This window comes from Spodoptera frugiperda, chromosome 1, assembly GCF_023101765.2.
Source record: "Spodoptera frugiperda isolate SF20-4 chromosome 1, AGI-APGP_CSIRO_Sfru_2.0, whole genome shotgun sequence".
NCBI classification, from domain to species: Eukaryota; Metazoa; Arthropoda; class Insecta; order Lepidoptera; family Noctuidae; genus Spodoptera; species Spodoptera frugiperda.
The window spans coordinates 12,298,298-12,310,761 of NC_064212.1; the positions used below are offsets into that span (position 1 = coordinate 12,298,298).

At 35.3% G+C, this 12,464-nt stretch overlaps 1 protein-coding gene across 3 annotated transcripts in view; it reads right to left on the reverse strand.

Moving 5' to 3' along the window:
- Positions 1–12,012, reverse strand: part of LOC118273024 (zinc finger protein chinmo) — a 53,301-nt gene extending 41,289 nt beyond the window's left edge. For 2 of the 3 annotated variants that reach the window (XM_050693966.1, XM_035589771.2), the window contains exons 1-2: positions 11,879–12,005; positions 4,277–4,295 (exon numbers count right to left, since the gene is read on the reverse strand). In XM_050693966.1, the coding sequence (XP_050549923.1) occupies positions 4,277–4,284 (8 nt within the window). In that variant the 5' untranslated portion in view covers positions 4,285–4,295; positions 11,879–12,005. Of the gene's footprint in view, positions 1–4,276; positions 4,296–11,878 lie in introns of all 3 variants that reach the window. The other variant, XM_035589772.2, reaches the window with a different exon arrangement.
- Positions 12,013–12,464: the final 452 nt, after the last annotated feature.

The following is a 12,464-nucleotide window of genomic DNA, read 5'->3' on the forward strand; positions in this document are numbered from 1 at the left end:
ATTCAAAAATGTCCACCAATGAACTTTGTCCTAAAGCTATTACAATAAATTAAGATAAAAGAATGATGACAAACAAGATTTGAGGTCCAAAAAAAATCTCTCCGCAAGAAGCAGGAAATACGTGTTTAGGCAGTCACTAGATGAATGGCACTGGACGAGACTCGCACACAAATAAAGGAAAGGAAAAAATAGGATTACAAACAAAACTATGTACAACAAACGAACCATCTGATGAAGATATTTTAATTACCGGCAAAAAATGTTGCTAACACATTCAAACAGTTTCCGACTAGAGGAACGAATCATTCGTTTTGATTAGAGCTTCAAATCTCATCCAATTCGATTCAGCTGTTACGGCGTTATTTAAGGAACAAATAGTCATTTCGCATATCTCTATGCTCTTTGTGTACTCATTACATCCCGAGTAAATAATTCTGTTGCCATGTCATGTATGGTATGCCACGACTTAAACCCAAATAAAATTATCTCTAAATATTCTAATTAAAATGTATTAAAATCGATGTATGATAATAAACATTCGATGTTGTCACATTATGTAAGGTCAACCTTCAAGAAAATAACAAACGATATCATCCGAAAATTTATGGGAAAATGAACTCTAAGATGTTATGTTTACACAAGAATTGACTCGGCAAACGTCACCAGAGATACTAACGAAGATGAAAGTCTTAGATAATTAGATAACCGAAATTCGTGTTTAAACTTTTATCAATGCAACGAAATTATACGAGTAGAATCGAGAGGCCCTAACCGAAAATTCAAATCATACGCCTCTGCTAGAGTGGTGACTTGGGAAATGCGGCTGTATACCGAAGGGCATATGGTTTATTATTGTGGCGGCGAGATGTATGACGTGAAGACAGACATCTGCAGAAGCGCAAACGAAACACAAGCCGATCGGTTGACGCTGACCGCGGCCGCGGCCGGTGTCTAGGTGCTAATAGCTCGTACATGGACGGCGGCCGCACGAGGCCACTTTGACAGTTTCTATGCAAATGTTAATGCGTTGCGCGACCAGTTTTCGCCTCACAGCGGTTCCGGGCCGACTTTTGAGCGCGATTTATACGCACCCATTAATTATTAATCCCAAACTTATGTAGTAGAACTGGCTTTTTGACGGGCTCGTTAAGAATCGTGTTTCTAGTTGCGAACTACGGGCTGGCTGGTTGGGATGATGTGACTCCCAACGCACTACGTGAATCATCTTAGATAACGCACCTCCGGCTCCGGTTAGAGAAAATGCTAGGGAACCGGTCGGAGGAGATCGCGCAGAAGAATTAGTGATGCAATAACGACGAACAAAAAGTGGAAGATACGGTTGTCTCATTATCAAGTTCAATAGCCCCGAGACGGCAGCACGTGTATGCAAAATTCAGAATCGTATAGAAACTGCGCAAAAACGTTCTCATGCAAGAACAACTTAAGGTGCAAACTGCTGTACACCCTCGCGCGATTAACATTTATCATATGCCGCGGGTGTCAACGCGTATTTATCAATGACTCTGTATCTTGATACCTATTCTGAAATCTGCTTGACTCCCAAATGAAGCTACGCGAGCATTATATTTTCTATAACCCTGTTGCGACTTCCTGGTCGGGTCACACCCAACAGTCCCGGTTAATGGAGCCGGTCGGTACATACCCTAGCTCATACATATAGTAAAACAATACTTTCCTTGATTCCATGTCGCAAAGTCCACAGTCCTTGTATCGTTATTAGAAAACCATTAGATCTCTATCGAGCTATGCACAAATACCATAGTTTGTATCACTGAATGTGCGTTCACTACACTTGAGTTACACTCGTTTAGTTTAGCACCGTTCGGTCGTGGTCGCGATCACTTCCGCATATTGCATGGCGCGTTTGCGCTCGCGCCGCTCCGTCCGTAGCCCGTGTATGTCGGTGCGCGCTTCGCTCCTAGCCGTGGGGAGCCTCGCTCGCGAATGCGACCGCCGAAAACTCTTCACGCCGGCCGAATGCAGAAAATTCGGACGCGCGCTGAGTGGGGGGACGCTCTACGACTATCCGAAACTTGCGCGCGTACGTGCAGCGCTTCGCTATGAAAAAAATCCAAGGTTAACGCGCTGCCAAAAAAAGACGCACGCAAAATGAAAAAAGACGGCTAGAGCGGCGCCCCTCGGGGCCCTCGTGATGCAGCCGATTCTGCAAACGCGACGCCTCACTGCCGCATTCGTACATTTTTCTTGATCACATACCGCACACACTCGCACTGCGTGGCCTGAGAATAGCCGACGCAGCCGATCCTACATTGTCTACTTTATACATCTAGCCGCTGGGCTACGTCTGCAGGCTATTGACATTACGTACACACATGAACGTGTAATGTTTTATATTACTTTTGGGCACTAAATACTTAGATATTCAAAGAATTTGTGATTATTATGCGTGACGAATACTATCGAGATATTGACAAACCAGTGTAGCTCAACAGGATTTGAAATTATTTGCCCAACGTTTGGATTATGTAATTAATATCTAAATATTACCTTTGTATGGGTATAATAAAATGTAACAAATGTTTAATTAGTATGTAGAGCTCATTATTATTATTGGTTTAAAAATCCAATAAAATCCATATCGCCGTGTTTATGACATTGACTTAACTGTTGCTGACATTTAAATTGTCATTGAACCATAGACACTTCCAAAGAGTTTAAGTACCTATGATGAATGAGTTTAACGTCATGTTATTAAACCTCTTTTTTCATAGCACAATACTTCTTTATGGAATAGGGAGCAAACGAGCAGACGTATTACCTGATGGTAAGCAATCGCCGCCCATGGACACCCATCTTATAACAATATTTCGAGCCTATCTTAAAAAAGTGAACTTGCAGCTATGTAGAATTTTACGGTACGTAAAATAAAAACAAATGGAAATGTACTCGTACGTCAAAGATATTGTGTGTCCTGTGTATGGCCAATTTAAGCATATCGTCGTCAATTACATTATTCAAAAGAAATTTATTTTGTATAGACAAACTGACGTCGGTTTTGACGTCTTCGCGACTTTTTTTTTTCATATTACGCTGAACGCATAATGATTAATTTAAAAAAATATATATCCTCGTGATGGTTACTTATCTATATTTGTTTCTTAAGTTAAAAATAGACGTACGAAATGAATAATTGACTGATTTAAAAATAGAGAATTATGCATTATAAAAAAATGCGATGTGTAAATATAATTGAGATATAAAAACGTATTTCATAACTGTATAAACATACACAGTGACAAAAAATAATAATATTTTTATTGTACATATTTTAACTAACACTTTTATAAACTATTAGGGGTCACTCCATTTTATTCAGTAAGAGTTTGACACTCCCTCGCCTCAACCAAGGCGGTATAAGAAGCTTTTGTTGAAAAAAATAAATAAAATTGAATAATATTCAAAATAAATTCATTCAAAAATTAATTCAAATAACTGCTTTTTAGTACATGTATATTATGAATATACTTACGATACATACACCCAAATAACTTTTTTACAATTTTAGTCTGTCTGTCCCGGGTAATTTCTGAAATGGCTGCACCGATTTTGACGAGGATTTTATTGGCAGATGGCTGATATACTAAGGAATAACTTCTTTTGCGCTACATATTTCAGAACAAAAACAAAAACCCAAATTCTGTCAGAAGTCGTTATTCTACACGAACGAGTCGTAGGCAACAGCTAGTTAGACAATACACCTGCCTGCAATATGCAACACAGTGCACCTCTGCCTATCCCTATGGCAATAAAAGACGCGACGATACTTTCATATTTTTTATTTTCTTAATCGCTAATTAAAAACAAAGCTTGTTTAAGTACTACTTAATATAAAAAGTAGGTTCCAAAAAACCAATTTCAGTTTTACAAATTACAAGACAAAGTGCTTAATTACTACTAGTTGATTTAGTTACATTACTTATGTATTTAAGTAGAAATTATTTTCAAAGTAAGAAAATAGAAAAATCCTCCTACGTGCATTGCAATCCAATTATCTGTACGACCAAACTTAATCTTCTTTCAGAGAATAATTGACCTCTTCTATTATGAAACCCTCCGTGCCTCCCTCAGAGAGGACTCATAATCCTAACAAAAAACATTTTCCTTCTACAATTGTCACTCCATATCATGTACACCACATGTCCGGACCATCGGAACATGCTTTCCTCATTTTAACCGACTTCCAAAAAGAGGGAGGTTATTACATCAACCTTTTATAACAAAATGGGTTTCTTACCTTTTCATTATAAGACAGCCTGAGGGTTCGGACATGTGGAACAAAATATTTTCATTTATTAATAAATTCTTATAATATTCTGATATTTACATGCATTTTACGAACATTTAGACATGTATATTTTGTTGTATATAGTCTATACTACACAGTTACATGCAACGTATAGGTGAAACATTTATTTTAGGATCCTTTCAATAGTTACAACAGGATTGGGATTTATCGTTTGTTTGTTTGAGAAGAAACAAGCTTGTATTGGAGTTCTTTTGGTTATAATATTTCGTTATATAATTGTCCGAAAATCCAGGTAACGCAATGTTATCAAGTTCATAGAAGAGTATAGGAACGAATATGAATTTCTATACAATAGTATAAGCATGTTATGTACCTAGGTGATTTTTAATGAACCATAATTTCTGTCTCTCAAATGCAGCAATTAAGTCATTTTGTATTATTATATTTCAGACTGATTTATCTAAGTCCCATTATTCTCATACAGAGTTTTTTAGTGTCAGACCATTGGACTTTTTGAGAATTTTGAGAGCTGTACTAACAAATTATTACATGGGACTTAATAGTGAAACACAAATAGTGAAAAGTGGATACACACTGTAAGTGCACCTCTGCCCTACCTGTGACGATACATACAAACCATACTATACAGTAGTGTCATCTAGTTAGTCACAAAAACGTTAGCCCTCTTTACCATATAACGTAACTAAATATAATATACATACATACAAGTAGCTACATATAATACTATTAGATACATAACCATGGATGTGCAGTAGCCGAATCGTAGGAAAACAAATTCTAGCATCGTTATCACATCAGTAGCTTGACAAGGCCACGTGATCTATGATAGTGATGTGTATTAGAATACGGGATGTGCGTAATATGTATAGAGTTGTATATCTATGATAGCTATCGTGTGATGTACAGACTCTATTGTAAGTTATTATGATTGCAACCAAAAATTAGGGTAGGGTATTTTCTTTGGTAGAATTTGGAAATGGATACGTTATCGATATTGTAGATGTGAAAGTTTAGATAAATTAATAAATATAGTTAATTGGTACGTTTGTGTTATACAAACTCCAAAATGGCTAGACAGATTTAGATCAAACTTGGTAGAGTGAAATGAAGTGATATTAACATGAAGTACTATTATATTAGTATGTTTATTTATTACGCGCGTATAGTAACGTGTTTTTTTACATAACGTATTGTAATTAATTATTATTTAAATAACGTTTTAAATGTATCGTAATAAATGTGTAAATAAAATGCAGAATAAATACGATACTATTATTTTCCAATGCAAATAAGCAGACATAGACCTATTCATACACTTTTTATCACGTTAACAGAATAAAAAAAAGATATAAAACCTTATTTTCTCATAATTACTTTTAAACAAGAACTCCTCTTTTAAAGATCAAATTCAGTCAATGCAAATAGTATTGACGTGACGAATTCGTGAACTTATTCAAACGATAAAGTTACTTTTTATGGGATAGGCCGGCAAATGATCAGACGGATCACCTGATGGTAAGCAATTGACGCCGCATATGGAAACTTGCATCACCAGAATTAAATTCCCAAAATCCTTAACAAGGCCGGCAAAGTGCTTGTAGCGCTTCTGGCGTTTCGGGTGTCCATGAGCGGCGACGATTGCTTTCTATCAGGTGATGCGTCTGATTGTTTACCGTCTCATATCATAAAAAATTGAGAAGAGGGGGAAGGGGGGGGATTTAATACTTTATCTAAATTTGCGTATTTAATAACCAATATCTCCCAAATATTCAGTAAATAAAAGGTCATAAAATCTATACAGCTCAATGTTCCAGTGACTGACTCAAACAAAAACTCAGCCATGAGCAAAAAAAAACATTTCCTAGAACACGTCACCTTAACAAAAAAAATTAAGTGCATCGAAGTCTATGACGCAGCTCCGTAACATTTCCTGTTCCACTGTTTTGGTTCAGTAGTGAAAGCAAAAAAACCGTGGAGTCGTGAAATGTTGGAAACTTTTGCTTTGACCTGTATCAAGGTTTTCTGTGTTAGGTTGTTTTAATTACTGAAAAGTACTGAAACTTGTTTGTCACTGTTAAGGCTAAGTTTTGTTTCCACTAATTTATGTTTAGTATGTAAATATCTAGTGCGAATATTGATACGACACTGAATTATTATTCTTTTGTCTTGCGGAGTAAGACACATTTTTGAGTGTATTGAAAAAATATTTGAACGTGAAAATTTTCCAATAACTATTGTGAGGCATACGAAATAAATAAAAAACAAAGGATTACGTTGCGCGACGTCGCCGCGTCTGCGCACGCTGCTCATGATGAATAGTCCCTCAGTGACTTGAAACTAGTAGATCTTTTCTCAATATATTTACGAGAGTAAACCGTTGTTTTTAGTTAATTTCCCATACTTGCTTATTTATTATGTGTGCAAGGCGTATATGTAACAAAGGCTACTGAACAAAAATCTGTATTTTTTACAAAATACAATCACAACTTCGATTCATCGAATTTGTAGGTAGATGAGCTATAGCACTGTTCTCTAGTTAAATCTAAGTCTTATTTTAATAGAAGCTGAGCTTTATTTGTACTGAACGATACTGTTTCTAATAATAATAATTTTCTATAAAGTCATACAAATGTTCGATCGACAAGGAAAAAATCCTAGAGCGACGTACGTATGTACCTCCATATTTGTAGAAGAAGGAAAATCGATTACTAAAATATCTATTAAAGCAATTTAAATAGTTAAAATCTAAGGCCTACACTATTTTAGAAAAACCCGTAGACGATATCAGGGTGTTCCTTCCTCATCTCACCATATCCTTTTTAATTAATTTATACCTATTGAATAATTCACCATTTTAATATAGGAAAAATATGATGAAATTTCCATTTCCACAATCAATTAGCAAGCGGTTGATAGATCATAGTTAGACCACTTAATGTATGCTACTACCCGTCTCTTGGCAGCTGATAATAATAACAGTATTGAGACATCCGAGTCCACACGCTCTTGACCAAGGCAATATCAGACAAATTTTCTTTGAAGAACTACAAATCCGCAAGTCCCCTATTCTCTCAAAGGTCTGCGGACTGCCTAGCGGGTTACCGGTGCTCCGGTTCGAAAAACAGAAGTAGTAATGGAGTGGTGTTTAGTCAGTAAGAGTCTGACACTCCCTCTCGCCTTGCTCAAAGGCGTTAGAAGTCATTGCATGATAATCCACCCACAAAAAAAAACCCTTAAAGGCCGGTAATGCACTTGTAACTCCTCTAGTGTTGAGAATGTCCATGGGCAGCGCCGATCCTTTACCATCACCTATAATCTGATGGTGATTCGTCTGCTCGTTTTCCGCCCCATACCACTCCCAATCAAGCAACTACAAGCAATATTTCTTCTTTTAAAAATACGCATGTAACGCACCCTATATCTACGGTACTTACAAGATTCTTGCATGGCTATCTAATCAGAGTTGGTACGCACATTGATTAGAAGCCTGCACCGTACATTATCACAACGTATAAAGTAAAAAAAATAAGATTATTATGATGTTATTATTACAAATATATTGTATAAGAACATTAGATATGCAACTACTTATCTAACGGCGATCATGTGCGTGTCGAGTGCTTTGTCTGTATCTATATTTTTATTATATTGGTTTGTTTTTTTGTTTACGTAAGTTTCTTTTTTTTTATTTTGTTTATCTACATGTTGGTCGATGCTAAAATAGTGGCGCTATGTAACAATTTTGTACTCAGTCGACAATTCAAAGTCAAAGTCAAAGCATTTATTTCAATTATTCAAATTAGGCACTTTTGAAACGTCAAATTGAATTGTCCGTCAGTCTGTCTGTCAGTGACATTTGGTGTACTTTAGACTGGTCCAGGGAAGACGGTAGCACAGTGGTCACGTGCTACCGTGCAACTTGCACAGCGAAGCTCAAGGAAGACGCACGTCTTCCAAGGATGTGCCGTAGCAGGCGTCGCACCATGGGGGCTCCGGAGAACGTCTATTAGAGGACTCATGCCAATCATGTAATGAGTTCCATGTTATTGCCTACATGGAACCCACCAATCCAGACCTGTAGGGCTACTCCGGTTCTCGAATGCGAAGTTTCGTTTAATCTTCGGTCGTAGATTTTATTGATTTACTAATAAAATTATTTAAAATAACGTTTTATTTTTAATTTCATATCAAAACCTATTTATTTATCTTTATTTCATTCGTTCATTTTTGTTCACGAAAGTTCGCAATAAATGGAATTGTAGTACGAAATCTGCGAAGTTTCAGACGAAACTTCGTTTTTCGTTGAATTAGAGTAGAGGCCCCCTGTGCTATGACTGAAAGCATCCGAAAACCTTAAAATACGTTGCCCAATCTGGGTATCGCACCCGAGACCCTTCGCTTGGCCGCACTCACAACCTCTAAACCTAATTGCTTTCCTCTGAGCTAAGCTCAGACGAGAGGAAATGTCCGCAAATAGTTAGGTACAGATGTCTCGTTAAATGCCAATGAATATTATAATTACGGATTACAAGTCTGTATCAACAATGTTCAGAATCTAGGTCGCCCATGTTTTCTTATTTTTTCTAACCTACGCTTCACCTATTTAGTCGCTACACGTGTCTGTCTACCTCTCCCCTACCCCATACCCCTTACCCCCTTTTCATACCTTTCCCAGTACATTTTTCCTTATAAAAAGTTCTATTATACCTATTTTCAAAATGTAAACGTGTTATTTGTTTTCAATAACAATATTAAATAATTAATATTTTAATTAAATCAATATTATTTGCTCTTTGTACTATTGAGTGGCATCCATGCTAATTTTGTTATTGTATTATTTAGTATGATTGCATGATAAATATTAATTTTAAAAATTATCATTAAAACAACGATATTTAAATATATTTTTTTATTTATAAAACAACGATAAAAGAATTTAATTACATGAAATTTATATGTAAATTCTTACAAATGGTTTAATTTTATTATTAAAAATTAACAATTTACTATTAAAAACTTATTTATAACTAAGTTTTAAATAGAATATGCAACGTCATGACACGTGTTACAAATAGTTGATAATATACGCAATTATTTTTTAAAATTAAATATAAAAGGATAATTATCTGACATTTTCATTGTTTACTCAAATAAAACTATGTATAGAGTTAAATTAATTACTTATGCAAAGACTCACAAAGTTACGGAATGACGTGTTAATTATAAAACTTTTAAAAACTGTTTGAATATGTCAAATACTAATAATTCATTTACGTGTATAGTTTCATCTCAAGACAACAGATATTTTTTTAACTTTAATCTTAGTAGGCAGGCAATTTATTAATACCTTTTTTTCTATTTATTATTGTATTATAATAAATTATTAATAATTCGTTATTACAAGGCTTATGTCTTAAGGCTTCCTCGGTCACAAAGAAAAAAAATTATAAAACATTTTTAGTTTTTTCAGTATAGAAAATAATACTTAAATTATTTATTTAATTTATAAATGTCGATATCTTGTAAGCTTCTGGATACATCTGGAATGAGTATCCTTGAACCGTTCCTCCCCGCTACCCCTTACCTCACCCGCCTGTATCCCTCTCGGCGATACTGATTGGCTAACGCACCTAATTGACAGGTGATTGGTACAAACACTTCGGCCTTTTTGTATCTAAACCATTGTATTTTTCTTCCATCTATCTATTTTTTAATAGAATAATCAGAAAATAAAATCACTATTTTAATATACTAAGATTTTATCTAAGCTAACGAGTTCTACAAATTCTTTGTAACACCTGTTTGTTGTTATCAAAGAAATACTAAAGTTTTTGTTCGAAAAATACTAGTCAGAGTGGGGCCTCATTACCAAAAGTAGTAGCCAATGTCACCCAGTGACATTAACGCATATATACACACGCATGAAAAAACGCATTATAAAAATGTCAGTGCCAAAAACCGGTTATTTTTTTTTATTTATTAAAAGTAAAATACCTAAATTAAGTTTATTCAGTAAAATATTTTAAAAATTAATTTATGCATGCATGCTTAAAATAAATGACGTTCGAAATTTAAATTTAAATTAAGAACGAACTAAATGGATTTGAATTTTCAAACGGCAGTGCGTTCGAAATTAACTTCGATAATATTCTACCGGTAGCTATACCTACATCTGGGTAAATATTGGCGCATGCGTAAACTGCCATCTAGCATTCAATGTCAAAATCTTGCATCTTGTTTTTTAAATGGGCAGTTTTTTCATTCAAAATGGCTGAATATATTAATTCTTTGTTTATTATTCCGTTTTTGAATTTGTTTGTAATTATAATTATTTTAATGAATAATTTATTTATTTTTTTGGTTTTTTTTTTTAATAAACGAGACATACGTTTGTTTTTTCTATTGTTATGTTGTTTTTATACGGAAATCAAAAATTATCAGTTTCTTGATAATTCCAGTGTTTTAAAGGTGTCAAATATTTTCCGTATTTAACGTTTATCATTGTTATCAAGCTTTTAATACGTTTATGCAGATAATGGAAAACGTAAACATTATCATAAAATGCAATATCGTAACACGCACCGTGGCACAAACAAAAAAGAAAAACTATTAACATATATTTCAGAATCTCCCAATTTCCTTATTATTATTAAAAATCAATAATTTCATGATTTTTTTTATTAAAAATCCGAAAAATAATTATAAAAAAACGATACGAAAAGGTTCGTATCGTTCTTTGTCTGAAAGTGAAACTGCAGGTCAAGTGCACTTGTTGTAACGATAGAGGGCGCTACTAGGAATTCGGTCACAAAGCGTGCCGTAGCCGATTTAAAAAATAATGACAAAGTACTTAAAATTTTGTGTATTTATTCGTATTTTAAGTGATCTTTTCTACAATGGAAAATATTAAATAATATGTCGTAAATATACAAACATGCTAGTAGGTCAATGGGTGCAAATGAAATGAGACTCATTCTTTAGCATATTATTTAATGTAAAGAATATTAATTTAGGCCTATTCAAAGGTCGTCACTTACACGAGGATTATAAAAAAATATATACAAGGAAGTTAAACAAAAATGAAGACAAACAGTAGGATATATTAACATAAAATGCGTCTCAATGTTAATTAAATTTGCAATTAATTGTCCATTCACACGATACTCTTTTTCAACGATGAATAAATTAAAGCCATATTCAATGCAAAATGTATGACGTAAATTGACTTACCTGTTAACCAAATTTTTCAAATACCATTTGCACATTTAACACTTATTTAATGATTATCGAAGTACATGAACGAATACATTCATTATATTAATTGGATACAGATAACAATGACGACATCCAAGCAAACACGAACAAATCCGAACACAGAAACAGCTGAGTCGAAATATTAACAACACAACCAACTCGAGCTCTACGCTTTTGAAAAAGTATACCAATAAGAAGAAAAAAAACAATAAAATTGAAGACTTCTGGTATGAACTGTACGAACGTGCCAAGTAACCTATTTTCAAAACCGTAGAACACTAGAACGTCACAAATGCAGTCGGCGTTTGTACTCACGTGTGCTCAACGTGTTCAGAGTGCCATCGACGTGGAGGTAGCTAGCTAGCTGGTCCGTTTGGCCTCGACCGGCCTGGATGCAGCGACGCCGCGGACGCGCGGTATCGAGGAAGTAAGTCCCGGCGAACTGTCAACGGCACGGAAATCGGGCGGCGGCGAGCACCGAGGATCCAGCACGCATGCGCCGCGCGCCCGTCAACAGCCGCCCCTGCAGCCAACGGGGACCACCCCACCCCACCGACCTACCCTTTAAATCGAACGTCATATCCCGCACACCGTTCGCACCACCCACCCTCCGTGTAATTTCTGAAAAGCGCTGACTACCCGCGCCGACCCTAAAAAATGCATTGCGTAACGGTTTTATAAATTCCCGTGAATGTTTGCCCAATCAATTATCCACCTGCTTCGGGCGAGGACACAATGCCCCCACTAATGGTCGCTCCGATCATAATATATTTAAACTGATACATTTTCCAACAAAACTAGCTCGACTAATTTTATTGGTTATTTCCATCCAAAATTGTTTGTTTCTCGAACAATTTTTCTTTTGATAGTCGGAAAATTAAAAGGAATAATGAAAACCAAT